General features: G+C 42.2%; 1 protein-coding gene across 2 annotated transcripts; it reads right to left on the bottom strand.

Moving 5' to 3' along the window:
• Positions 1-47: 47 nt before the first annotated feature.
• Positions 48-26008, bottom strand: LOC115154587 (ubiquitin carboxyl-terminal hydrolase 32). 2 transcript variants are annotated; one of them, XM_029700973.1, is made up of 34 exons: positions 25749-26008; positions 20580-20707; positions 18888-18993; positions 18491-18609; positions 17981-18140; positions 17755-17886; positions 17557-17664; positions 12616-12731; positions 12414-12476; positions 12236-12319; positions 12075-12136; positions 11876-11978; positions 11574-11766; positions 11256-11419; positions 11000-11140; positions 10772-10892; positions 9963-10117; positions 9722-9803; positions 9564-9638; positions 8285-8423; positions 8005-8110; positions 7692-7865; positions 7354-7528; positions 6939-7090; positions 6717-6834; positions 6198-6403; positions 5902-6086; positions 5700-5786; positions 5488-5608; positions 3251-3442; positions 2805-3048; positions 2316-2707; positions 2096-2188; positions 48-1955 (listed from the first exon to the last, which is right to left on the bottom strand). In XM_029700973.1, the coding sequence occupies exons 1-34, from the start codon at positions 25804-25806 to the stop codon at positions 1782-1784; spliced, it is 4728 nt and encodes a 1575-aa protein (XP_029556833.1). In that variant the 5' UTR covers positions 25807-26008; the 3' UTR covers positions 48-1781. The 2 variants fall into 2 exon arrangements, with proteins under 2 accessions (XP_029556833.1, XP_029556832.1); XM_029700972.1 differs by having other exon boundaries at positions 6711-6834; positions 25749-26004.

Here is a 26008-nt window from a genome sequence, read left to right as displayed (position 1 = left end):
TAACCATCCTAATAAGACTGTACATGAAAAGGGACACAAAAGCTGTGTATTTTATTGGCTGCCTGCTTTAATAGTTAGATAAACTAGTCACTCCATATACAAGACAGATCTTTACAGTTCCTATTCCAATACATCCTTTTTCCAAAAGTATTTATGTACAGTACATGTTCATTTTTCCACAAGGGTCAGTGCAAAGTAAATTTAGACTAAACATTTTAGAAAAGTACATTAAATTAATAATAAATCAAAAGAAAACATTACAACTAAATAGACAAATAAAAAACATTCAGTAGTAATCACTGTATCAAGGTTTTCAGAGGGACAATACTGAAAATGACCACCGCAGCAGTTAGCTAAGGTTAAAAATGTAAAAAAATGAGACATCAGAATGCTTACCGTACTACCATCATACATCAGGTAGAGTGGGTGGGTTTCCGTCCAGATGTTATAATCAGTAATTGATTAACCAAATAAAAGCATACACCTCAGCAAGCCTTTAAAGACAGAGCAGAAATGAGAGCTGTGGATTGTAACAGATATAGCTCAGGGCCTAAACAGTTAGATTTTTGTGTCTTCATATGATTAGATTCATTGAACTCCTTGTGACAATGTTTCACATAGTGCATGTCAACATAGCTACAATAAATACATGTTTTCCGAAGCGCCTAGGGGAAAAGCTACCTATTCACTTGTCGCATAACGGTAAGGTGCAACCACTCAAAACTGTAAGAAATGTCCCTCTGCCTAAATCAAATACATCATACCTATGGCATTCAGAAAGATACAACATTATCCACAACTTATGCTCTTTGAAGTTGTGATCTCATTACTTGCATAAAGAATTGTGTTAAATTGGGCACAATAATAAAGTATGACATGGCCTACTGGTAGCTACTATAATGAAAGTCAACTGTTGATGTGATAACATCACAATGTTGTAATGGCACAGACTGATATGTTGTTGGAATGGACCTGCACACAGAATGGGACAAGCAGACGCTACAGGAAGATTGTCTCAGATAGGTAAGGGGTCTGAGGCTTTGTTCTTAGCAGACCTGGCATGATGAACACCAAAGACAGAGATACATTGCAATGCAAATACATGAATGTAGTTCAGCAACACTGAATTTAATCCAGGCCTATTGGTCTGGAATCTGACTCCTTTACATTTGAGGACAACAAAAAAGGGTATTTTCTAAAGAGACATTTTAGAATTGTGACTATGGATTTGACTACTGTCCAAAGCAGGGTTTGATGAGGTAGTGAACACTTGCTTCTACTGCAATCATTTTTTGAAGATTTCAATGAGGGGGGGGGGTTCAGTTACATTTCACTAGATCAATTGTATTATAACATCTTTAACTACAGAGAATACCAATCAAATGTGTCTAGTGTCTACACATATTGCCACTGGCATTGCTTTACAAACAAACAAACACACACACACACACTTGTCACATCTGGCCTAGGACCAGCACCATGGGCCTAAGCATGGTCACCCTCCGACAAGGTGTTGATGCTGAAACAAACCAATACACAGCCCTCCATTTTGTTTGACATCGCTAGCGCGAAATAACTTGAGTACCATTGCTTGAAAAAAAATGTCTATCCACTAAGAAGAGGTGGTGTAAAAATGGTTTGTGGTCCACTTCTAACCACCAGGGATGATTTCTAAGGTTCAGCTCATCTCAACCTGAGAGATTTCAGATTCAAATAGTAAGGTGGTTTTCTAGCACAAGCATGTCGATGGACCAGCAGCACATTGACACATCAACAGTTCATTACTGAAGAACACAGTACTTCTTATAATCAGACTCAAAGTCCTCGTCCATGCTAGTTGTGTCTGCCATCTTTTTGCCGTCAGTTTTGGGCATGAACAGAGAATAATCCACTCCCTGCTGCTCGTAGAACAGGATATAGGCAGAGTCTGCATCAATCTCCTCTGACCGCAACTCCTGAACACAGAAAACACAGTGCGGCTTGGTTTATACTTGTGAACTTCAAATAACTGAGTTATAGATGACAAATGGACAATGCATCACATACCAGAGATTGTATTCCAAAAACAGCATTTCAAACTCATGACTTCACTTACCTTACAGCTACTGTCGTTGTAACAGTACCACTTTTCATTTGGGTTTTTGGCATATGTCACATAGTGGCCTCCTCCGAGGATCCCTGAATGGCACTGCAGACACAAAAGTGATTGGTGGTTAAGAGGATATTTCAGGTGGTAGATAGTCACTTTGCGCTCCTGTGTCTTCAGGTTATAAAAGCAATATTCTTACAGAGAAAAACTAATATTTAATACTTACTGAAATTGCATACAAGTTGTACATTGGGTCCAAGCAGATTTTGTCTCTTTGGTCCTGGGAGGCCTCCAGATCTATGCTGTCCTCGGTGTAGCCATTGCTCTCCAGCTCAGACACAGACGTTGTGTTGTCACAGTCCCTGGCCGTGTCCTCTCCAGAGGTAGAGTCGCTGAGGCCCTCTCCCCTGCTCCCCATCCCCACCCCGCTGGCCACGAGCTCCATGGGGCTCTCCCTGCCACTGTCCAGACTCTCTTTACTGAGGGATAGCTGGTACCTGCTTTCCAGGGGCAACACCCGTCCACGGCCCTGCCTCCTGCCCTCACTCTGTGGGCTGCAGTTGGGGCTGACATCTCTGCTGAGGGGAGTGCTGGCCATCCTCCCTGAGCACAGAGACTCTGAAAATAGAACATACATTCATAGATGAACACCAGCCTCTAAATAAGTGGGATGTGACAGCTACATCTGAAACCCCAGTCAAGACTCTTTACAAACCTTTCCCATTGTTGAGAGTCAGGGTGGGGTTACAGACAGTGTCTCCACCCCCAGATTTTGGTACTCCTCCCTCTGTGTCGTGTAGCTCCTCCCCTAGCCCGTCCCTCCAGCTCTGTTGGCTTTGGTCTGCATCTCTCGGGGTCAGGAAAGCACTGGGATCAAATGTCTCCCTGGGAAACCTTACAATCTTCTGTGATTTGATCCACCGCCCATTCATAAACTGGAAACGTTTTAAATGAATAATCTGTAATTCAAATGGACAGAATAAAAGCATTTTAGAGTGGGTGATGTTCTGTGCAGTCTTGCAATTCAGACATGGCATTCAAACTGGATTGGGGGTTTCTTTCTTTCTCTTTGCATAGGTTTCAACTGTTGCCAATAGATACTAAGATGAATAGGGAGAGGACTGGGGAGTTAATGCAGATGGAATGAGCTGTATATCTGACCAGGATGGGCGGCAGCCTCCACAGGTCAAGTTTCTTGGTGGCCAGGCGGTGGGTCTTGCACTTGGAGCAGTAGTAGAGCTCATCCTCTCCCAGCTCTTCCTCACTGGTAAAGGCCTGCAGACAGCTGTCCAGACTGATGGGCTCTGCCTGGGCCCTGCGACTCTGTTCCACACTGGGGTGCTCCTCCACGATCTACAGGACACACACATTACTTAGTCTATGTCGTTTTTCCATTAGATACAGAATAAATTAGGCATGTGCATCTTTCCTTTTCAGGACGATTCGATGCATGTGCTCCCAATACAGAAACGATACGTTTTAGTTTGAAACAATTCGGTTTGATTAGAGGAACGAATCGATGCGATACACTAACATTTGTTCCATAAACACATTCACATTCATTAAAATCTGCTGCCGATAGGCCTCTCTGAGCTGACGTCTGTCTGTCTCTGTGTGTGTGTCTCTGTGTGTGTATATATAAATGTATGTGTCTATGGCAATGGTATTTAATGTTGGGGTTGCGATCGGTGGAATTGCCATTGGGTCGGCAAATAAAAATATGTTTTTTTGGGGGTGGGGGGAGGGACAAAAATTAAAAGTACAGGTTATTTTATGGGACAATATACAAACGTTAGTGAGAAAGATCATTTGAAAAATGTAATTTTATAGTAAATGTATGTATTGGTTCTCTTAAAATGAACATGTAATAAATTGAAGGTTATGTGTTGATGTGAAAATAAAAACAATTATACAGATTTTAAGGTTGTGCCAGAAAAATAATGTGTTCCCCGCTGAAAAAGTTTGAATACAGCTGGTCTATGGTGTATATAGGCACCTGACCTGAGCCGTAAGGGAAACTGGGCATCTGCTACCCCACTATCAGTTAGGGGGAGCAACGCTTATTGTTCCCCCCCACTTATGATCTGAAATCAGCATCAACCACTAATTAAGGTCATTTTTGCAGATTAAAAGTGTTAGAGCTAGTAATGTATCAATATTTATCTTACATTTTCTATGACATAACCAATTAATATATAGTACAACTTTGGATTTCACCTCTATCTCATAATCGAATGGTTTAGACTGTTTGGAAGTTGACAGACTCGGAGTGAACTTCTCTTCTCCCATGCGGGTAGCAAAAGTGATTGCTGTCCTCGTTATGAAATTATCAACTTTACCCTGAATATCTAAAAATGACAATACATTTATTTTTATTCAACCTTTATTTAACTAGGCAAGCCAGTTAAGAACAAATTCTTATTTACAATGACGGCCTACCCCGGCCAAACCTGGACAACGCTGGGCCAATTGTGCGCCACCCTATGGGACTCCCAATACATACTGATTGCTTCAAGCAAAACTACTGCTGATGGTGAACCTGAACAACTGAAATAAAATCTAATGTAAGTCCCGATCAGCATGTAGCCTTCCTATAGCCAGATGAGCGTAGTCTCCCAGGCAGTAGCTTAGGCTACTTTTACTCCGGAAAAAACAATTTAACAGCGCATTTGATAAGAATAACCTAGCAAATTACATTGGTTGTCGCTCAACTAATAAAGCCTAATATTGCACAAGCCATTTTACAAACATATAAATGCTGAAGGTGACACGCAGATGTGCCAGATCAGGAATAGGTCTTCCTCTTGTTGGTCTACGAGTGAAGCTGGGCACAGTGCGCAGTTTGACTAGCCTACAGTTATTGCCTGGGGTTGTTCTGCATGCAAAATGACTTGTAGATCAATGACTTAACACAGTTACATGCTTAGTTCAATACTGAAGGAGAGAGGACGCATCAGCTGTCACAAAAGATTGGGTATTTTCAGAAGGTAAGAAAAAGAAAATGTTATTTGACCTGTGATTCGTAACATTTGAATAGATTTTCTGACCGATGCATGCTACATTGGATCAGTTTATGGTCCTGCGGACCGATGCACTCATATCTTAAACATTTGGACTGGGGACCGACGCATATTGGTAAATCAGGTAGCCTAGTGGTTAGAGCGTTGGACTAGTAACCGGAAGGTTGTAAGATCAAATCCCCGAGCTGACAAGGTAAAAATCTGTCATTCTGCCCCTAGGCCGTCATTGAAAATAAGAATTTGTCCTTAACTGACTTTCCTAGTTAAATAAAGGTAAACATAAAAAAAAGAAAATCATTACATCCCTAGAATATATATATTGATATGACCTCTAGGGTCCCACTGCTGTGTTTATCCCCAGCCTCATGTCTCTCTTACCCTCTCCTGAGAGGTCTGGTAACGGAGGTGTAGAGCAGTGGGGTCCCAGTCCACAGCCATGAAGGCATTCCCCACAGCAGCCCTGTCATCGTTACACTCCACTGTGCAGCCTCTGCAGAACCTGTGGGGGACACCAACAGAGGATATCAATTAACACCTTCTCCATCTTCAACCATATTGTGATATGTTGTACTGTGAGGGCAGACAATTACCTGTACCACGGACACCAGGCGCAGGAGTTGCCATCTCTCTGCACCACGCGTAGGGTGAAGGGATACTGGTAGCCCATGCTGTCATCACTGTGTGTTCACAACAAACAAAAACACACAGCATCACACACACCTGTGCCATTAGGATAAAACTGCATTGCAAAGCCACCTGACAGAACACACAGAGTGGTCTGGAGAGACTGACCAGTCCTGGGCGTGGTTGCTGGCCTCCTGAGGGGGTAAGGGACTGGCCAAGCGGGACACCTGGGTCCAAACAGCGTCATACAGGTCCCTGGTCCTGGTGTGGACTGTACATGGCACGATCAACGGCATCCCAAACAGACTGGGTCGGTTTTTCTGACTGGACAGGAAGTATAACTCTGCCCGCATCTACAAAACAAACAAAAACAACAGTTTAGAAGTGAGCATTATATAGACTTTGACTAATCTTGATGCACTGATAATCTTGTCTCCATGTTTAGCCCATCCTGCAGTTCTCACCATCTTCCTATGGATGGCGATGATGTACCCAGCGAAGGGGCTGTCCAGAGGGGGCAACACGTGGCCGTTGGGGAGACCATTGGCAAGGCTGCCCTCTGTGACACAGGGCACTACAGTGCTGGGCATGCCCTTGGGGATCATTCCTAGTTTCAGAGAGTTACTCTCAGTTACCTTGGCAGCATTCCCATTCGCTAGCGCTGGAGCTTCTGGAGATGACATGAAGAACAAACAGCTTGAAAAGTTGACAGCTACTGTGATGGTCATTTAGCTTTGTTATATTGTTCAGTGTCAAAGTATCTACCTTTCCATCTGTTATCTAAAACCTTTGCATTTCTTGAAATTCTAAAACATTCTTGGTTGCTACTTTGCATTCTAAATCCCTTTCATCACTTCTCAATGATTGCTTTTAAAAAGAGCCTTATATAACAAAGGCTATGATTGAATAACTTTTCAAAAAAGTGTCTTTGAAAAGAGAAGAAACCACTGATAAACAGAAGAACCAAATCGGTATACCATCACCATCTGTTTGCGTGGGGGAGGACACCACAGACGTGGATACGCCTGACACCGGGATCTCAAACGCACATAGAAAGCCGCTCACCGCCCGACGCACTTTCTGGTTGTCCAGTGGAAAATTCTAAAAATTGGGTAGACAGACTTTCACTAGTCTATGTGCATATGAACAAGGTGATGGTTGGATGGACAGTGATGAGGACAGATGATGGCTGGTGATGGCTCTACCTTGATGTTAGAGGCATGGACTTCAGCCAGGAGGATCTGCTCAGGGTTAAGGCAGCAGAGTTCACTCAGGAGTCTCTTCAGGCCTGTGTACTTCTCATCCACATTGAGCCGGAGCCCATACCGCACTGGGCATGACCCATCCAGCTTAATGACTAGACAGAGGAAACAAAGAGAAAAGTGTTGCAGAGGCATGGGATCCAATATACTTTCTCTCACAAGAAAACAGGAACAAAGGAGCTTTCTATTCAAAACCACACTGTTATTGTAAAGCTCTGAGGCTTGCACAGGAAAGGGTGGACAGGCGACAGACTTCCTGAGACAAATATCTCCAATATGATGGTAATCTACGATGTTTCGGGAAATATTTTCTGGATGTTTAACTGTAGTCGTGTATACACTGCATTATAAGGCTCACCTATGATCTCTAAGTGCATGGAGTTATCCATGGGTAGGGGGAGAGAGAGGAAGTTGAAGGGGTCGAAGCGTGCACTGACATGGCCACAGGTCTTGCACTTGACCTGTGACCTGAGCTGGCCATGGAACAGATCCACCACGATGGAGCGGTTCCTCCTCAAGTGATTCTCCCACGCCTGGGGGAACACAACACCACATCCTCACACCAGACAACTTCTAGCAGTTCAAGATGGCACAGAAAGCTAATATTACACCCACAAATTTACACTCAACAGTTACACGAGGTAATTCACCCATTGCTCCACTATGAAAATAAGAAAAGTGTCTATGAACTCTGACCTCAGAAGCCACCTCCCAGTCTGGCCGCCCGTCGCTGTCCTTCAGCTCTACATAGGGTTTCTCGTGAACGCGGTTCAGGTCCTCGTGAAGGCCGTCCAGCAGGAATGCCAGCAGCTCCTGGGAGTCCTGCTGCTGGAAGCCATTGAAGCGCGGGGCGTACTTCGCTATCGTCCACTGACGGAAGAGACAAGGACAGAAGGGAAAAAGACAACCATTTGATCGTTTTTTTAGGTTGAAAGACTGTACTTTTTAGGTTGGTAAACTCTAGTGTTATTGGGGGGGGGGTCAGTTGAAGGCTTGTTTGTGGACGTACTCTGAGTTTCAGAGGGGCCAAGTTCTTTTGTGTTCCGCTCCACAACTCCTGTACCAGATCGCCATAGCATTTGGCCATGTGACCGCGCATCCCAATGGGATTGGTCCTGTTATGAAGAGAAACAGTAAAAATTAAAAATTAACTTTCACACTCATCTCTGCTTGCTGTGGGTGTATTTAACCAACATTTTGGCCAAAGTATATAATAAGCATGTATAATAAAAATACAGAATTTTATAATAAGAATGCATTCTTGTAAATCTAAGATAATGCACACATACCTGTTGAGCTCATAGAGGTGGTTTCCTGAGGTGAAGTAGTCTGTGAGAGGCTTAGTGTTGCTCACACACTGGATACTGGAGTTCATGAAGCACGTGTTGCCAAGGTTGCTCAGTCCAGTCGCACCTTTCTCAGTAGGGACTGTGAACAGGAGGAGGCAACAGTCTGAAGAGGCTATTTAACCATCAAAAGCTTCTACAACAGTCTGTACGACCCCTTTAATGTTGAGTGAAAGCAAAACAAGTATTGTCTGACAGGCTTATCTATAATATATCAAAGTACTTATCAGCTCAGTTTGTATAAAATTCTTAATAGATTCATTCCATGTCAATTCAGCAAGCCATGACACCCACCATCACAGATTATTCTGAAATTGTTTCTAAAGTTAGCTTGGCAAGTCAGTTAAGAACAAATTCTCATTTACAATGACGGCGTACCCCGGCCAAACCCGGACGACGCTGGGCCAATTGTGCGCCGCCCTATGGGACTCCCAATCACGGCCGGTTGTGATACAGCATGGAATCGAACCAGGGTCTGTAGTGACACCTCTAGCACTGAGATGCAGTGCCTAAGACCACTGCAACACTCGGGAGCTAAGATTAGCATTCCTGCAACATTATTTTGTTAACATATAATTTGATCTCTGAGAAATTGATTGCACCTAAATTGGCCATTTTAAATGTATAGGATATACATAACATATTCAATTAATATAGTACCCAACATCAAATTTTCTGGTGTCTTGTGTTTATTAAATGGATCACAAAATGTTCTTTGCAATTTTGGGTAGAAAATCAATAGCTTTTGCTCATGGTGAAAATAAATCGTTAAGCCAGGCCTCCATGAAAGCAATTCAGTTTGTCCTTCTCTTAGCAACCTAATACTTCAACCCAATTCTCTTTGAATAGCCCAAGAAATGGCAGTTCTCTGAGGGCTATCCCTATGTTGCTTGTGGGTGGCTGTTGATCATTGTGTTGAATTCCTCATGTCTTACTCATTGTTAGGAAGAATTATGGTCCAAAATCAGATGTTTGGTATATGAATACTATAAATTAAAAATGGCCAATTTGGGTGCAATCAATTAGCTTAATTTCTCAGAGATCAAATTATATTTCAACAAAATAATGTTTCAAGAATGCTAATCTTATCCTTTTCCAGCTATAGAAATTGAGATGGTGGGGGTCAAAATCCTCTTTCTTGTGCTTTTTGAGGTGGACTGACCCAATAACGATTACACAATAATAGTACAAATGGTGTAGCAGTACGCAGTAATGGTCTTACCATTGTGTCTGTTCATCCTGTTGTTGTTAGCGATGAAGGACATCTCCTCAGGCCAGCTCATGTCCTTGCTCCTTACTAATGAACACAAAGAAACCATCTACTCATCCTGACAATACATGATGAATCCATTTAACACAGAGATTCATTATTATACATACCTTCTATAACCATGTACTGCTCATCTGGGATCTTCAACCCCTCCAGGGAATGGTCTTCATCATCAAGAAGGGTCAGATAATTCTGTGGAATACATTGTTTTGAAAGATATCGGAGATTGAACTGTAAAAATATGAATAAAATGTGGAGTGCATTTGTGTGTGTGTGTATCGGAGCGTGAGTGTTTACTGTGCGTGTGTAGTGTATGTTGATGATGGGTCAACCTTCTGAGTCCCCACCCACCTCATTGTTAAAGAGCCACAGGCGCATGTCTTCCTCCTTGATGCGGAGTCTCTGGGCCAGGTACTCATGGATGTCTTTGATGGTGCCCACCCTACTAAAACAGCCCGTGTAGACCAGCACACGTTTTAAGGGGGCACTAGGAGAGGGGACATTACCTGGGGATGGACCGGGAGACACCATTGATTACTGTTCATAGATGGAAAACTGTAAACGCTTGTGGTAGCTCATTTCCAGAATATTTTGCTGTGGCCAAAGGCTCTGCCATTCATTGAGGCCCAACTTGAGATCATGAATGACGTCAGTGGATCGTGCACATCTTAGGATATTGCCCTGAGTGTCACAGAAAAAAAAGGGTGTATGCATAGTGAGCACCCACTTCCCCACACAGAAGTGATCTCACATGACTGAGATTAATGTGACCCCGTGCTGCCACCAGTCTTGTGACGTCTACGTAAAGGCCACACAAAAAAATTGTTTTATTGGTTGTGTGGAGAGAGAATAGAGAGCTGATCTCACAAGCTGCACACGCAGGAACTATTATTCAATAGGACAAACTATTCTAGAATTAAAGAAATGCAAAAATAGTACAACTTTTTGAAATGAGTTGAATGTAGAGTATGATCTAATCAGACACGCTTCAAACAAACAGTCTGACTGTCAGATAATCAGATTACAACATGGATGTAAAAATAGACTCACAGTGTGGCACTGACCCTGCCACACTCTTGGAGCAGAAAGTCACTAGGCTGTTGTGCTACTCTTGTCCCTCCTTTGGAGAGGTGCTTGAGACACATGCAGGGAGCTCTTACCCATATTGACCCAGACGTTGTTCTGGGGGGTGCGGGCGGGGGGCTGCTGCTGCCTCAGGAAGAGCAGGTGTCGGGGGAACAGCTCTAACTCAGCACAGTCTGTCTTGGTGTTTCTGATCACCTGGGAATGCCCACAGGAGAAGAGGAGAGGGGACGTGAATGTGAGGTTAACACAATATCAGGATTAATAACAGTAACTGGAAAATCCACAAGTTAAACTGTACATACCGGCCTGGGGAGACTCAGGTTGGCTCCGTACCAATGGTAGAGTGCCCTCCACACCGGCTCTGGCACAACCTCAAAGTCCCTGCTTAGAATCAGGGATGGGGAGCGCCTCAGTAGGCCCCCCTCCATGGTCAATGTGGGAGCCTGGGTGAACAGTTCAAGAGGGACAGGTTTAAAACTGAAACAATATGGCAATGTCAGTTTGAGGAATAGGAACATACTTCCACAGTGTTGTTGGTGGTGGTGGTGTCTACCGTACCTTTAAGGGCTCCGACATGACCAGAGGCTGGTTGTCGATGGCCCCAGGTCTTAGAACCGCCATGTTCACATCAGCTCCCAGGAAGCACTGGTTGTCTGCATCTGGGGTCTCATGCTGCCGGGCAAAGCAAATATCCGTAGGAGTCGAGCCCAGGGGTAGAAGGCCTAAAGAGAGCAAATGAATTGTTTTCAGTGACATTCAATGGAAGACTCACTCTCAGGTATGCAATAGTTAACAACTAAGTGAAATATTTCCTTAAGCTATACTAGTATCCAACTGTTTTGCTAAATGCAATGCTGAGAATTCTTAGCCACTCACTGCCACTGGTTGTCTCAGAGGCCTCTGATGCACTGGAGATGTTGTCTGAGAACTTCTCCTCTGGGGAGCTGTGGGAGCTGGCCATGCTCTCCCCCTCTGGGCCCTGCTCTGCCCTGGCCTGCGTCTGGGCCCCTACACCACTCCTCCCTGTGCCAAACACTGACGGCTGTTCCACCACGATATGCGTGTTGTCCTGGACGAGGCGCCAACAACCACAACAGCAAAGAAATTATACTGTAGAGTGGGCACATTATGATGAAACTGATGATCATGGTGTCAAGCAGCGAAAAAGCCTTGCTTACATATTTGACATAGTCCCTCCACTGCTGCCACCACGGCACTGCTATGAGGAACCAGTAGTCTCCTGGCTGGAGGCCGTGTCTGCTCTCTCTCTCCAACCAGCCCCTGCAGACACAAGTCAATGAGTTTGTGAGTGGTAGATTGATTGATGAGGGGCATGTGTATGACAGCAGGAGAGGACAATGACATGGTGACACACACCTGATTATCTTTCCCTCCTCTTCACACGAGGCAGGCCGCAGCCCCAGGACAATATGGCACACCTAGGGACCAACAGGAGAGCAGAAGACTGGTGATCCAGCAGAAATGCACACACAGCACATAATAATGACCAAAGTAGAAACACAGTGGCTGGCTCTTACCTGAAACAACAGGTTGAGGAACTCATTGGCAAGTGCACTCATCACACTCCATATTTGGTAATCCTCCAGGGTCAAATGCCCTTTCTTAAAAACAAAACAAAATTCCAGTTTCAACATCTTCTGACAAAATTGAAGAAATATGTAAGAATTCAAAGCAATGCAGGCAGTAAGGTAATACCTTAGTGGTGTCATGCTCCTTCAGGATGTCTTCCACAATGGCATGGACATTACTGTGCGTTTCCTAAGGGGACAGAGGCAGTGTAAGGTAAGAACTCAGTAGTTATGGGACAGGTTAAAACAAACAAACTACAAACACTACAACAGTTATCATTTTCTACATTATGTCCATCATATGTCCAGTATGGCCAAATGTTACTTACAGGTAGAGGGTCTGTGCGATTGTCTTTCCACACCTCCAGTAATGCCCCAACCATTTCTGTGATTTCCTCCCGAGACAGAAGCCCATCATGGTCAACATCAAACACTTTGAAACAGACTGGGGAGAAGAAACAAGGGGAAAGTCCCACATTGAAACTGTCAATAGGCAGGTTTCCATTAACCCAGGTTTATTCGACAAAAGCAATGTCGTAAACAAAATCCTTACGCCATATGTAATGGAACTGACCGATATGAGAAATTTAAACATTTTTAGAAGTTCGATTTTGTCCAACTTTATTTGCGACAAATGATGAAAACTGTGTTTTTAGAATAAATTACGAATAATTTAAGGTATGCGGGGCACATAATTTAAATCACACAACTATAAAACGCCACTCCACAATTAATTCTAAAAATTATGTTTCATTGCAGGACAAGGATTGTCCTGACTTTCAATAATGCCTGAATTCCTTCGCCTTGCTTTTCTTATTGGCTGAATTATTTCAGATCTACAGGAGTGCAAGTGTCACCATGTTACGGACCGTGGCTATATGTTGTCACGTGAGAATTATTACAATATGGCAAATACTCATCAATTAGCGCATTCTATCCATGCTGGCTTTCGCAGGCTACCTGAGACATACAGACGGGTGGGAGGGTATACAGGCAGGCAGTCAACAATTTATTAATGCGCAATTTGCCTAAATGGGTAATGGAAACACTTCATTTATATTCAATACTGTAGTTTTTTGAGAAACAACGTTTTTATTTTAGGTGTGACTAGGGCTGTGGCAGTCATGAAATTTTGTCAGCTGGTGATTGTAAAGCAAATAACTGCCGGTCTCACGGTAATTGACAATTAATTAGCATAAACACGCTTAGCATGTCCTGGCTTCCAAGCATAACCAACAAGACACTGATGCGGACCTTTGTCACATCTACATTTTAAAAAGTCTAATAAATCCATTTAATATAGCCTCCACCATCATAGTCTATTTCAGAAGAACAGAATAGCATATACTTTGAGTTGTCCTTATGTTAGGCCTTGATAAGGCTATGCCATATGGCTGTAGGCAACACTAGTTCATTTAGCAGGCAATATTTGCTTAGAATTCCATGGCATAATTAAAATATATATATATATTTGACAGTATGAAGAATACAATTGAACATAGCTTAATAAAATAAAGGATATTTCATAGGAAGTGCATGTGGCTATTCTGTGTTGAGCAGTTAAAGAAACTGGTCCTCCTATATGCTTAATTTAGAGTTATTTATGCAACTTTAGTTATTATACAAACGTTGGGCTATATGTTTTGATGTTTAATACATTGTAAGGCTACATGATGGGACTAATGATGATTTGAAAAAAGTTCTACGCTGCACACACTTCAGTCTCTCATTCACAATTTGACAAGCACTTGATAATATTCTCTCCAGGCCTCGAATGTCCCGGCAGCATCCCCCTTGTGTGGCCTTGATGCCCCCTAAAAAGATCCAATCATTGTACAGCCATTGTGCCCTTGGGCTGAGTATAATAGGCTAATTATAATTCCCTTCTGCCGACTGCCGTGCTCTGAAGCACCACTCAGTCACATGGCTCTCTCAGATGTAGCCAATGCCATCACGTGATTGTGTCCTTCTGACAGGAATTTTACCTAAGAAGTAGGCTACAAATGAATGAAGACAGACACATCTGGGACGCAACTGCGTCGCATATTGAAGATGTTAGAACTGTTCACTACTTTTCATCAGCCAATAAGATGAGTAGCCCTAACGGATAGCAAAAGCACAAGCCTATGTCAATCTGCTATCCCCCAAAGTACAAAAGCTGACCTATTCTATTGGTCAACTTGTCCTTCTGTGCAATAAATAAATATTCCAAACATATCTCTGCGACAGTAGTGGGATGCGACAGCTCCCCAAATTAATACAACCACTAGTATCAAAAAACAATGAGGCTGACCGTTTAGGTTAAAATGTTGATCAACTATTAGGCTATTCCTTCACATAAGCACAGCAATGCGCACACCCGCAGTAGGCTATAAGCATGAATGTAACAAAATGCAATCAATTAGCGGGTAAACAAGTGATGGCAAATGCGATTATTCATGTAATGCTTTATTATAACAGGGCATTTTTATGGTGAAAATTATCTTGCCCAAACTTGAATCTCACAAGCATTTGTAAAGTATTCAGACCCCTTGACTTTTTCTACATATTGTTACGCTACAGCCTTATTCTAAAACTGATTCAATATTATTTTTCCTCAGCAATCTACACACAATACTCCATAATGACAAAGCGAAAACAGGTTTTTAGAAATTGTTGCAAATGTATTAAAAATAAACATAAATACCTAATTTACATAAGTGTTCAGACCCTTTGCTATGAGACCTGAAATTGAGCTCAGGTGCATCCTGTTTTCATTGATTAGCCTTGAGATGTTTTTACAACTTGATTGGAGTCCACCTGTGGTAAATTCACTTAATTGGACATGATTTGGAAAGTCACACACCTGTCTAGGCAAGGTCCCACAGTTGACAGTGCATTTCTAAGCAAAAAAAAACATGCCATGAGGTCGAAGGAGACGTCCGTAGAGCTCCGAAACAGGATTGTGTCAAGGCACAGATCTGGAGAATGGTACCAAAACATTTCTGCTGCATTGAAGGTCCCCAAGAACACAGTGGCCTCCATCATTCTTAAACGGAAGAACCAAGACTCATCTGCCTAGAGCTGGCCGCTCAGCCAAACTCAGCAATCGGGGGAGAAGGGCCTTGGTCAGGACCAAGAACCTGATGGTCACTCTGACAGAGCTCCAGAGTTCCTCTGTGGAGATGGGAGAACCATCCAGATGGACAACCATCTCTGCAGCACTCCACCAATCAGACCTTTATAGTAGAGTGGCCAGACGGAAGCCACTTCTCAGTAAAAGGCACATAACAGCCTGCTTGGAGTTTGCTAAAAGGCACCTAAAGACTCTCAGACCATGAGAAACAAGATTCTCTGGTCTGATGAAACCAAGATTCAACTCTTTGGCCTTAATGCCAAGCGTCACGTCTGGAGGAAACCTGGCACAATCCCTACGGTGAAGCATGGTGGCGCCAGCATCATGCTGTGGGGATGTTTTTCAGCGGCAGGGACTGGGAGACTAGTCAGGATCGAGGGGAAGATGAACAGAGCAAAGTACAGAGAGATCTTTGATGAAAACCTGCTCCAAAGTGCTCAGGACCTCAGAAGGTTCACCTTCTAACAGGACAACAACCCTAAGCACACAGCCAAGACAACGCAGGAGTGGCTTTGGGACAAGTCTCTGAATGTCCTTGAGTGGCCCAGCCAGAGTCCGGACTTGAATCCGATCGAACATCTCTGGAAAGACCTGAATATAGCTGTGCAGCAACACTCCCCAGCCAACCTGACAGAACTTGAGAGGAAGAAACTCCCCAAATGCATATGTGCCAAGCTTGTGGCGTCATACCCAAGACTAGAGGCTGTAATCGTTCCCAAATGTGTTTCAACAAAGTATTGAGCAAAGGGTCTGAATACTTATGTAAATGTCATATTTTCTAAAAAACAGTTTTTGCTTTGTCATTATGAGGTATTGTGTGTAGATTGCTGAGGATAAAATACAATTTCATCCATTTTAGAATAAGGCTGTAACATAACAAAATGTGGAAAAAGTCAGGGGGTCTGAATACATTACGAATGCACTGTATGCCAGTTAGGCTCTACACCGGTTATAAAGCAGATTAATGTGGTTAATTTTAAAGATATTATTTGGCCTCTTTAGCTGTGATACAAACCTTCTCAAAACATAGGCCTATAGGTTAGGATACATGAGGTGTGGGACTATGATTTGAAAAAGTCGCAAAAAAAAGATATGCACTGTTTCTTGCACAAGCTGGGCATCAATCACAAGTGATGGGTGACAATATTAGCCTATCAAACTATTCTTAATTTAATGTTGTCTTTACATATATTAATATATATTAATTTTCATGCCAGCAGGTAGGCTCTACTCCTGCTGTAGCGAAGCAATGTGCTTTATAGTTGAGAAATAAATATAGTAGGTCTAGCCTATAGAAATATGATGGGATCCTCTGTTTTCTCACGCAATTGCATAGCCTATAGAAATGTTGCCCAACATGAGCTCATAGGCACTCATGAAGTGTTTGATTAAACAGCCATCACTAACATTGAATGGCTGCTGCCAACATACTGACTCAAATCTAGCCATTTTAATAATGTAAAAATATATGTAATAAATGTATTACTAGCCACTTTAAAACAATGCCACTTTATATAATGTTTACATACCCTACATTACTCATCTCATATGTATATACTGTACTCTATACCATCTACTGAATCTTGCCTATGCCGGTCGGCCATCACTCATTCATATATTTTTATGTACATATTCTTATTAATTCCTTTACACTTGTGTGTATAAGGTAGTTGTTGTGAAATTGTTAGGTTAGATTACTTGTTAGATATTACTGCATGGTCAGAACTAGAAGTACAAGCATTTCGCTACACTCGCATTAACATCTGCTAACCATGTGTATGTGACAAATAAAATTGATTTGATTTTCGATTACATTTGCACGAGTGATTACAGGAACAATAGAGTGCTGAGTACCAGGCAGTTAGCAAGTTTAGTAGGCTACTAATGACCATCGGCAGCATCAGAGCTTGGAGAAGCCTAATTACGTGACTACCGGTGTCCCCATAACAGTCACATCACCATAACAGCCCTAGGTGTGACGTCACTACGTCCAGCTGTTTCGAATCGACACAAGATAGTGTAATAGAAACGCACTGTAGCAGGAAATTCTCGTATCTATTTTCTAACTGTAAAAAAAACACTGGACAAGTTAATAGAAACATAGCTAACGTAATGAAGAAATGACAAACAGCTTAATGCTTGTGTATCCACTTACACTTCTGTCTCTCTGCCAAAGGCCCTCTGCAGCAAGCAGATAGGCCACACGAGATTTCCTTGAAATCTATGTGATTGTCCCTGTTTTCATCAAAGGCATGAAACAAACCTGGACACAAAGAGAAACGTTGAAGATGGAAGTAGTAACGACTGCCTTCAAAATAAGTATCCAATAAATCAATCCTATGTATGCTCTTACCTTCACTTAGGGATGCATGAATAGGGGGAGAAACTAACGGGACAAAGGTTTCCAGGTCAAATCGGCCGGTCCGAGACTGAGCTTTCAGCAGCCAGTATCTCTTCTCCAGGTCAATGATATCCGATTCCTCTACTGCAAGAGAAAAATCAATAAGTGGCATATCGGACCCTTAGCCTAGGCTATTGTTTAGTATATCTCCCAAAGGATCAGGATGAGCGTCACTCACAGTGTGTTACTCCAGCCAAGGTCTGGTAGAAGGTGGGTGTGTCACTATCGTCTGTCAGTGTGACACACACCCCACTGGACAGGAGCCAGCGGGAGAAGGTGAAAGCATCCTTGTTCTGCAGGAGCCAGCTCTTAAATTTCTCATAATTTACCTTCTCACCCTGAGAAAATAACAAAAGGTGCAATTATCTTTCTGTGTTTAGTAGCATTAGCAGCCCTGTGCACTATATTAAACAGGTAAGAAAGCCTAGGGGTGCTAAGTCCTGTCAGCAGTTTACAATTAGATAAGGCATGAGGATAGATTAGGATGTGGCATTATTGTAGTGAACAGATGTTGCAGATAAAAATTGACCTGGTAACAGAACAAAAAGGTAGCCTAATAAGTAACGGGCCACTGAATGGTAATAACAGATTTGCACCCACCCTGGAGGTCATATGTGAAAACATGGCTGTCAAAAGTTGTTTAAAACAGTAAAATACATATTCAATCAACTAAGGCATACGAGCGGACCTCTGAGAAACACTTCCTGAGAGAAAGTGGGATCTCTCCATCCATGGTCTGCAGCATACCCTCCATGTCTTCTCGTGTTGCATGATTGCCCGAATCGCTGGCAAACAGACTGAAAATGTCTGAAGGAGAGCCACAAAAGAATCTTAGCCTGTTATGCAACTCAGTCACATGTGATATTTACAAAGGGATGAATCACAGAAGATATTTTTAAGAAAATAAATTGCATACCAATCTAAAAACAAAGTGTGAAGATGATCCATTTGTTTAAACTTTGTTTAAATATTATTCTAACAGAGATCCTATTAAATTATTTATATTATTCTATGATTATTCTTGAAATTACATAATCAACACAAACATCTGTAGTGGTTTCATAAGTCTGCCTTACAACACTCACATTTAGCTTTTTCCTCATCACGTCCTCTAGTCAAGAGAACCAGCCCAACAATGAGGTTGTTGAAGTGCAGGCCTTTAGGGGTCCCGCCGAATGAGCTGTATATCACCTAGAGACAGGGGAAGGGAGCTGGGTTGAGTTCAGGTAAACATGTCAACTCATTCATGCCCAGTCCTGACCTACTTTCTTTGACAGGTTGTTGTTTTTTGGAGAGTGAGCGCTGTTGTAGAAATCTATTTTCTTTAACATTTTCTCCATTGCAAATGCAAAAGGTGAAGATTAATTAGAGCTTTAAAAAGGAGAATGTAGTTTTTTCACAACCAAAATGCAATTATTTTATGTAAATGGAATGTTATAGAAGGGTACAGACGCTTTTTTTGCAGCTTCCTTTGTTTGAGAAACTTACTCCAACCAGCGATTCACTTCCTCATCCTTGTTGTGCAGTACCGGGGTTCAGAAAAAAACATGAACAAAGGCTCCAAAAACACCCAAATATGTCCTTTTAGAAACGGAAAAGCTCTCAGTATAGTGATGCAGGTCTTTAGATGTTGCACACGTGAAAGAGTCATTCAGAATTTTATCTGCAACGTTATAGTCAATGTTGTTGTGACAAGAGCAATACCTCACCATCTATCCTAACAGTAGGCTACACGGATAATGTTAGATAGGGGAAACAGCTCGATGTGCACAAAATGGAATAAAATGATGCGGATAAAGTTCGGATTGACCATTTCCATGTGTACAACATCTAAAGACCTGTGTCACTACACTGAGAGCGTTTCAGTTTTTAAAAGGATGTATTTGTGTGTCTTTGGAGCATTTGTTCATGTTTTTTGAGCCCCCATACTGCACAACGAGAATTTGGAATTGAATTACTGGTTGGGGTAAGTTTCTCAAAAACAAGGGAAATTGCAACAACAAAATGTGTCCGGACCCTTCTATAACATGCCATTTACATTTAAAAAAACCTGTTAGTCACTTGGGTAACCAAAATTTGACTACTGATTAGACATACACTGAGTGTACAAAACATTAAGAACACCTGCTCTTTGCATAACAGACTGACAAGGTGAATCCAGGTGAAAACTATGATCCCTTATTGATGTCACATTAAATCCACTTAAATAAGTACAGATGAAGGGGAGGATATAGGTTAAAGGATTTTTAAGCCTTAAGACAATTGAGACATGGATTGTGTATGTGTGCCATTCAGAGCCTGATTTAAGTGCCTTTGAAGGGGGTCTGTAAATAGGTGCCAGGTGCACTGGTTTGTTTCAAGAACTCAAACGATGCTGGAGTTTTCCTGGTCAACAGTTTCCCATGTGTATCAAGAATGGTCCACCACCCAAAGGACATGCAGCCAACTTGACACCTGTGGGAAGCATTGGAGTCAACATGGGCCAGCATCCCTGTGGAACGCTTGACACCTTGTAGAGTCCATGCCCCGGTGAAATGAAGCTGTTCTGAGAGCAAAAGTTATGCTCGACATAATTTCACTGTCAAGCATAAGTGAAATTATGAAGAAAAAGGGCGAATCCCAATCATCACATGCTCTGCCTTGCAGGACCACATTCCAAAAGCTGTTAGGAAGAGTAAAGCCCGTTTGCTGCTAATGTGAACTAACATCGGAAGAGCACAATAGGCTACAATCCCTCCCATCAGACTGGGGCCATCTATCGGTTGAAATAGGCTCACCTCAGCAACCCTGGGTGGTACGACGTCTCCCAGCACCTCCCTGAGGAAGCACTGCTGGCTCATATAACAGGACAGGCCACTGGTCCTGCGGAAGGCATCCTTCAGACGCTGGAGCTCCACATCAGTGACTGGGAGGGATAGAGAAACCGTAAGTGTTTAGAAATTGTTATCGCTTTTCTGTAAATGAAACACGGACTATGGTTATGGCAGAGCATCAAACCATGGTCACCAACACAAGCAAAAGCTATCTGCTTAACTCCTTTACCCCAACCCACAACCACCATGGCTGTTAAATTGTATTACAATAGCAACCATCATAACTAAAATCAGGGCCTAAAACAGGGCCTAAAACAAACAGATTTTTCATCAGCCAAAATATTTTTGGGGACATAATTACACACAACCCCACCCAAAAAAAGATGAGCATGCTTTGTAATGTTCCTTATACAATAAATGTATTACTAGTAAAAAGTGATGTGGTATATTGATAAATTTTATTTCATTTTTTGGGAGGTTCCCATGGCAACAAGGGCAGGTCACTCAAGCCCTCAGTGACAGTGTGCCTATTAGATAAACAATCTGACTAGGGGTGGCAGGTAGCCCAGTAACCGAAAGGTTTTTAGATCACATCCCCAAGCTGACAAGATAAAAATCTGCCGTTCTGCCACTGAACAAGGAGTAGGTCGTCACTGTAAATAACAATTTGATAACTTACTTGCCTAGTTAGGTTAAATAAAATAGTAGCCGGTGCGTCTTCGCTAGCACTTGAAGCAAACATTGAAAAACAATCTTTCTTGTGAACAAAACAAAGGTAAATAACCAAGAAACACATTAACAAAGTCTCACTTTAGTACTTGAGTAAATTAGACCAACTTTTATGCATGTGCACAGCGCTTCTAAAAATGAACCTTCAGCCCATCAATCAGTGCGCACAGCTCCCCAGCCAGGCAGTGTTGCTGCACGTTGCACAAGGTGGGATATATATCATAGGATTAGCATTTGTGTGAGATTTGCTACCAGCTACGAAACAAAATGACAAACACTTTGAAAACAGCTACTGCTGCATTAATTTAGCTATAAAATGTGCTCATACTTGACTTATTGACTGCAGGTGAAGCCCTGACCACCCGTCAACGTGGCTGGTGAAATAGACATCTGACCCATCAATGCCAAAATCTACTCGCATTTGGCAGGTGTTAATTTTAGGCCCTGTAACTTATCAATAATTGTAGGAAGATGCATCTCTGCGACCCAAAGGAAATGGAAAAATGACTAATAACCGATGGTTATTGACGAAGACTGTCATGAAAATAACATAACCGTAAAAAAATATATATACACACACACAGTACGAGTCAAAGGTTTACACACGTACTCATTCAAGGGTTTTTATTCGTACTATTTTCCAAATTGTAAAACAATAGTAAAGGCATCAAAACTATGAAATAACACTTGAAGGAGTTCCAACATATGCTGAGCACTTGTTGGCTGCTTTTCCTTCACTCTGTGGGCCCAACTCATCCCAAACCATCTAAATTGGGTTGAGGTCATGTGATTGAGGAGGCCAGGTCATCTGATGCAACACTCCATCGCTCTCCTTCTTGGTCAAATAGCCCTTACACAGCCTGGAGGTGTGTTGGGTCATTGTCTTGTTGAAAAACAAATCATAGTCCCACTAAGCGCAAACCAGATGGGATGGCGTATCGATGCAGAATGCTGTGGTAGTCATGCTGGTTAAGTGTGCCTTGAATTCTAAATAAGTTAGACAGTGGCACCAGGAAGGCACACCCACACCATCACACCTCCTCCTCCATGCTTCACGGTGGGAACCACACATGCAGAGATCATCCTTTCACCTACTCATCGTCTCACAAAGACATGGCTGTTGGAAACAAAAATCTCAAATTTGGACTCATCAGACCAAAGGACATATTTCCACCAGTCTAATGTCCATTGCTCGTGTTTCTTGGCCCAAGCAAGTCTCTTCTTATTATTGGTGTCCTTTAATCGTGGTTTCTTTGCAGCAATTCGACCATGAAGGCCTGAGTCACACAGTCTCCCCTGAACAGTTGATGTTTACATGTTGACATGTGTCTGTTATTTGAATTCTGTGAGCATTTATTTGGGCTGCAATTTCTGAGGCTCTGCAGCAGAGGTAACTCTGGGTCTTCCTTTCCTGTGGTGAGAGCCAGTTTCATCATAGCGCTTGATGGTTTTTGCGACTGCACTTGAAGAAACCTTCAAAGTCCTTGAAATTTTCCGGATTAACTGACCTTCATGTCTTATAGTAATGATGGACAGTTGTTTCTCTTTGCTTATTTGTACTGTTCTTGCCATAATATGGACTTGGTCTTTCACTAAATAGGGCTATCTTCTGTATACCACCTCGACCTTGTCACAACACCACTGATTGACTCTAACACAATAAGAAGGAAAGAAATTCCACAAATTAACTTAACAAGGTATACCTATAAATTGAAATGCATTCTAGAAAACTACCGCATGAAGCTAGTTGAGAGAATACCAAGAGTGTGCAACGCTGTCATCAAGGCAAAGAGGGGCTTCTTTGAGGAATCTCAAATATAAAATATATATTGATTTGTTTAACGCTTTTTGATACTACATAATTCCATGTGTTATTTCAGAATTTTGATGTCTTCACTATTATTCTACAATGTAGAAAATAGTATAAAACCCTGGAATGAGTAGGTGTCCAAACTTTTGACTGGTACTGTATATATTTATTTTAGTTATTTAACTAGGCAAGTCATTTAAAAACAAATTCCTATTTACAATGACAGCCTACTGGGGAACAGTGGGTTAACTGCCTTGTTAATCTAAATAAATTTGGCTGTATGCATTTTTAGATATAGGCCTACTATAAACGTGTATTGTTGATGCTTCACCACATTTATTGCAAAAAGAAGTACATATTATTTGACAGAGGTAATAAACTTTCCATTGATCAGCACAGCAATTGATAAAACAGAACCATGTTTGAAACATAAGTGATTCTGAGCTTAATTCAATATTGCAGAGGTAAGCTAACAGTTACAGAAATCAGGAATGCAGACAGGCTCTATCTATCTGAGCTACTGTGTCCAACACACCACCACTTTCTGTTATGATGGGCAACTACTGACCAAAAAAAGGATGTTATTATGATTACATGTTTTGCTAAAATAAAGGTTTAAGGAAATACAGGCAGGCACCACATTACCACAAGAAAAAACAGCTCAATCAAGCCTGATGGTATTGTAAGTATAAAACCAAAGCTTGCATTCATTTAATTTTAAAAGTATGAAAAAGGTAGCGTAATGGGATAATGTCATACTGTGGTGTGTGAAGAATCCAATACTTTACCTTGTATGCGGTACAAATCACATTATTGTGGAAGCACCTCCTCTAAGAGTTTGAATTAGGCTGTTTGAGAAGGTTTGAATTCTAAGCAACCTGCCTACTCATACGTAATTTGAAGCACAATACCAACATAGCTATTGTAGTAGGTCAAAGCAGTGTGCTGGAAAACATGGGTGGAATAGACATTGTGGTGCTCATGTGAATTTCCTTTCTTTTTCATCTTCAGACCAATGCCTATTCGTACTTAACTTATTTTTTTTATCATCATGAATACGATAAAATTAAACATTGGCACAGCACCAGACAGACAATGTCAACGATACAGTACTGTCAGACACACACATACACCATCATCGTCAGTATAGCTACTACTAGTTAGCTCTGTCAGCTCTAACTATCGATAGGGCTCTAGAGTGGCGCCTCGGTCTAAGGCATGCATCTCAGTGCTAGAGGCATCACTACAGACCCTGGTTTGATCGTGGGCTGTATCACAACTGATTGGGAGTCCCATAGGGCGGCGCACAATTTACCCAGTGTCGTCCGGGGTAGGGTTTGGCAGGGGTAGGCCATCATTGTAAATAAGAATTATTTCTTAACTGACTAGTTAAACACAAATAAAAACATTTAAAAGATGGCCTTACAGGTCCCTGATTGCACAGTTGCTGTTCCAGCTTTAGGCTAGGCCTGAATATCATAACATACCATGAATATGATAAATTGAAAACTTAAGAGCACCAGAAAGACACAGGGTTTGTTGATAAATTCACTCTGGCTATCTATGCACTCTACACACACCTACATTGTAATATTGTTGCATGGTGGTATTATAGATATGTAGTGGTGTAATTATGTTATATGATGTACTGTTTTATATGTAAGTGCCTTGGACCCCAGGAAGAGTCGGGGATCCCTAATAAATACAAATACTCCGATTTAAAAGCACTTTTGTCCGAGTGTGCCAGAGCGCAGAATAACAGACTTAATAATTAACGCCCAACACCCGTTGAATATGACTCTTGCCAGTAAACGTATGCAAAAAAACGTTATTAAATTGACAATGTATCGCAGTGCTAGCTGTGCCACTAGAGATTCTGGGTTCGAGTCCAGGCTCTGTCGTAGCCGGCCGCGACCGGGAGACCCAATTGGCCCAGTACCATCGGTTTGGTTGGGTTGCGTTTCAGGGGACGCACGGCTCTCGACCTTCGCCTCTCCCGAGTCCATACTGGAGTTGCAGCGACGAGACAAGACTTTAACTACCAATTCGATACCACGAAATTGGGGAGAAAACGGGTAAAATTGACAATGTCAACAAACAGTTAACGTTAGCCTCTCAGTGCAGCTCCCTACTTGGTGGTGTCATTCATGCACTTCTAGATGACAGGACACTGACAGTTACTGTAGATTGCTAGCTACTAGTAGCTCTAGGCCTTATTTTCCGGTCGTTGGCCTCTCCCCAATACCTATGTCATCATCAACCTATCCTGATCCCGAAGGCAGTACTGTAACGTACATTTTTAGGGTACAAAAAAGAAAGAATAGTATATAAACTAGCTAACCGCAGTACTGCGTCTTATTACCGTTAATGCTAGCCTGGAGCTAGCAGTACTAGCTACCCATTTGAATTAAACCTTAGTCCACTAACGTTAGCTAGTTAATTGCCTGCCCTAACGTTAGCTAGCTAGTAAGGTTAGCAACGTATTACCCATCCAACAGAGCTAGCCTAAGCTAAGTTAGCCTGCTAGCTAATGAATCTAACGCTAATGTTGACAGCTAGCTAGCCAAGGTTAGCAAATTGTCAATTATGTTTACCTCTGTTGATAGCCTCGTCATACGAAAGGAAACCTATCCTTGACTCTTTGGCTCCCATGTTTTCCTCATTTCATAGCAGCAGCCTTACAAATATAAAAGGCAGCTAGCAACTGCTTTGTTCGTTTAACTAGCTTGTACACTGCGGTCAAAACTATCTAATAATGTCTAGCTAGCCTTGCGTATACCGAAGCTTTGCCGATGCCTCTTCGACTGAGTCACGTGATCACCTGTCAAGGCCAATAGTATCCAGCTGCAGCCCC

The sequence above is a fragment of the Salmo trutta genome, chromosome 19 (assembly GCF_901001165.1).
Source record: "Salmo trutta chromosome 19, fSalTru1.1, whole genome shotgun sequence".
In the NCBI taxonomy this organism is placed as follows: Eukaryota; Metazoa; Chordata; class Actinopteri; order Salmoniformes; family Salmonidae; genus Salmo; species Salmo trutta.
This window is presented reverse-complemented; position numbering and strand designations above follow the sequence as displayed.

Excerpts from the sequence above, each read along its gene's own strand:
- LOC115154587 (XM_029700972.1), bottom strand. The coding sequence starts at position 25,806 with ATGGGAGCCAAAGAGTCAAGGATAGGTTTCCTTTCGTATGACGAGGCT. Across the intron at positions 18,141-18,490 it reads TCAGGAAGTGTTTCTCAGAG|GGTGAGAAGGTAAATTATGA; the intron begins GTCCGCTCGTAT and ends TTATTTTCTCAG. Across the intron at positions 9,804-9,962 it reads TGTGGCTCTTTAACAATGAG|AATTATCTGACCCTTCTTGA; the intron begins GTGGGTGGGGAC and ends TGTATTCCACAG.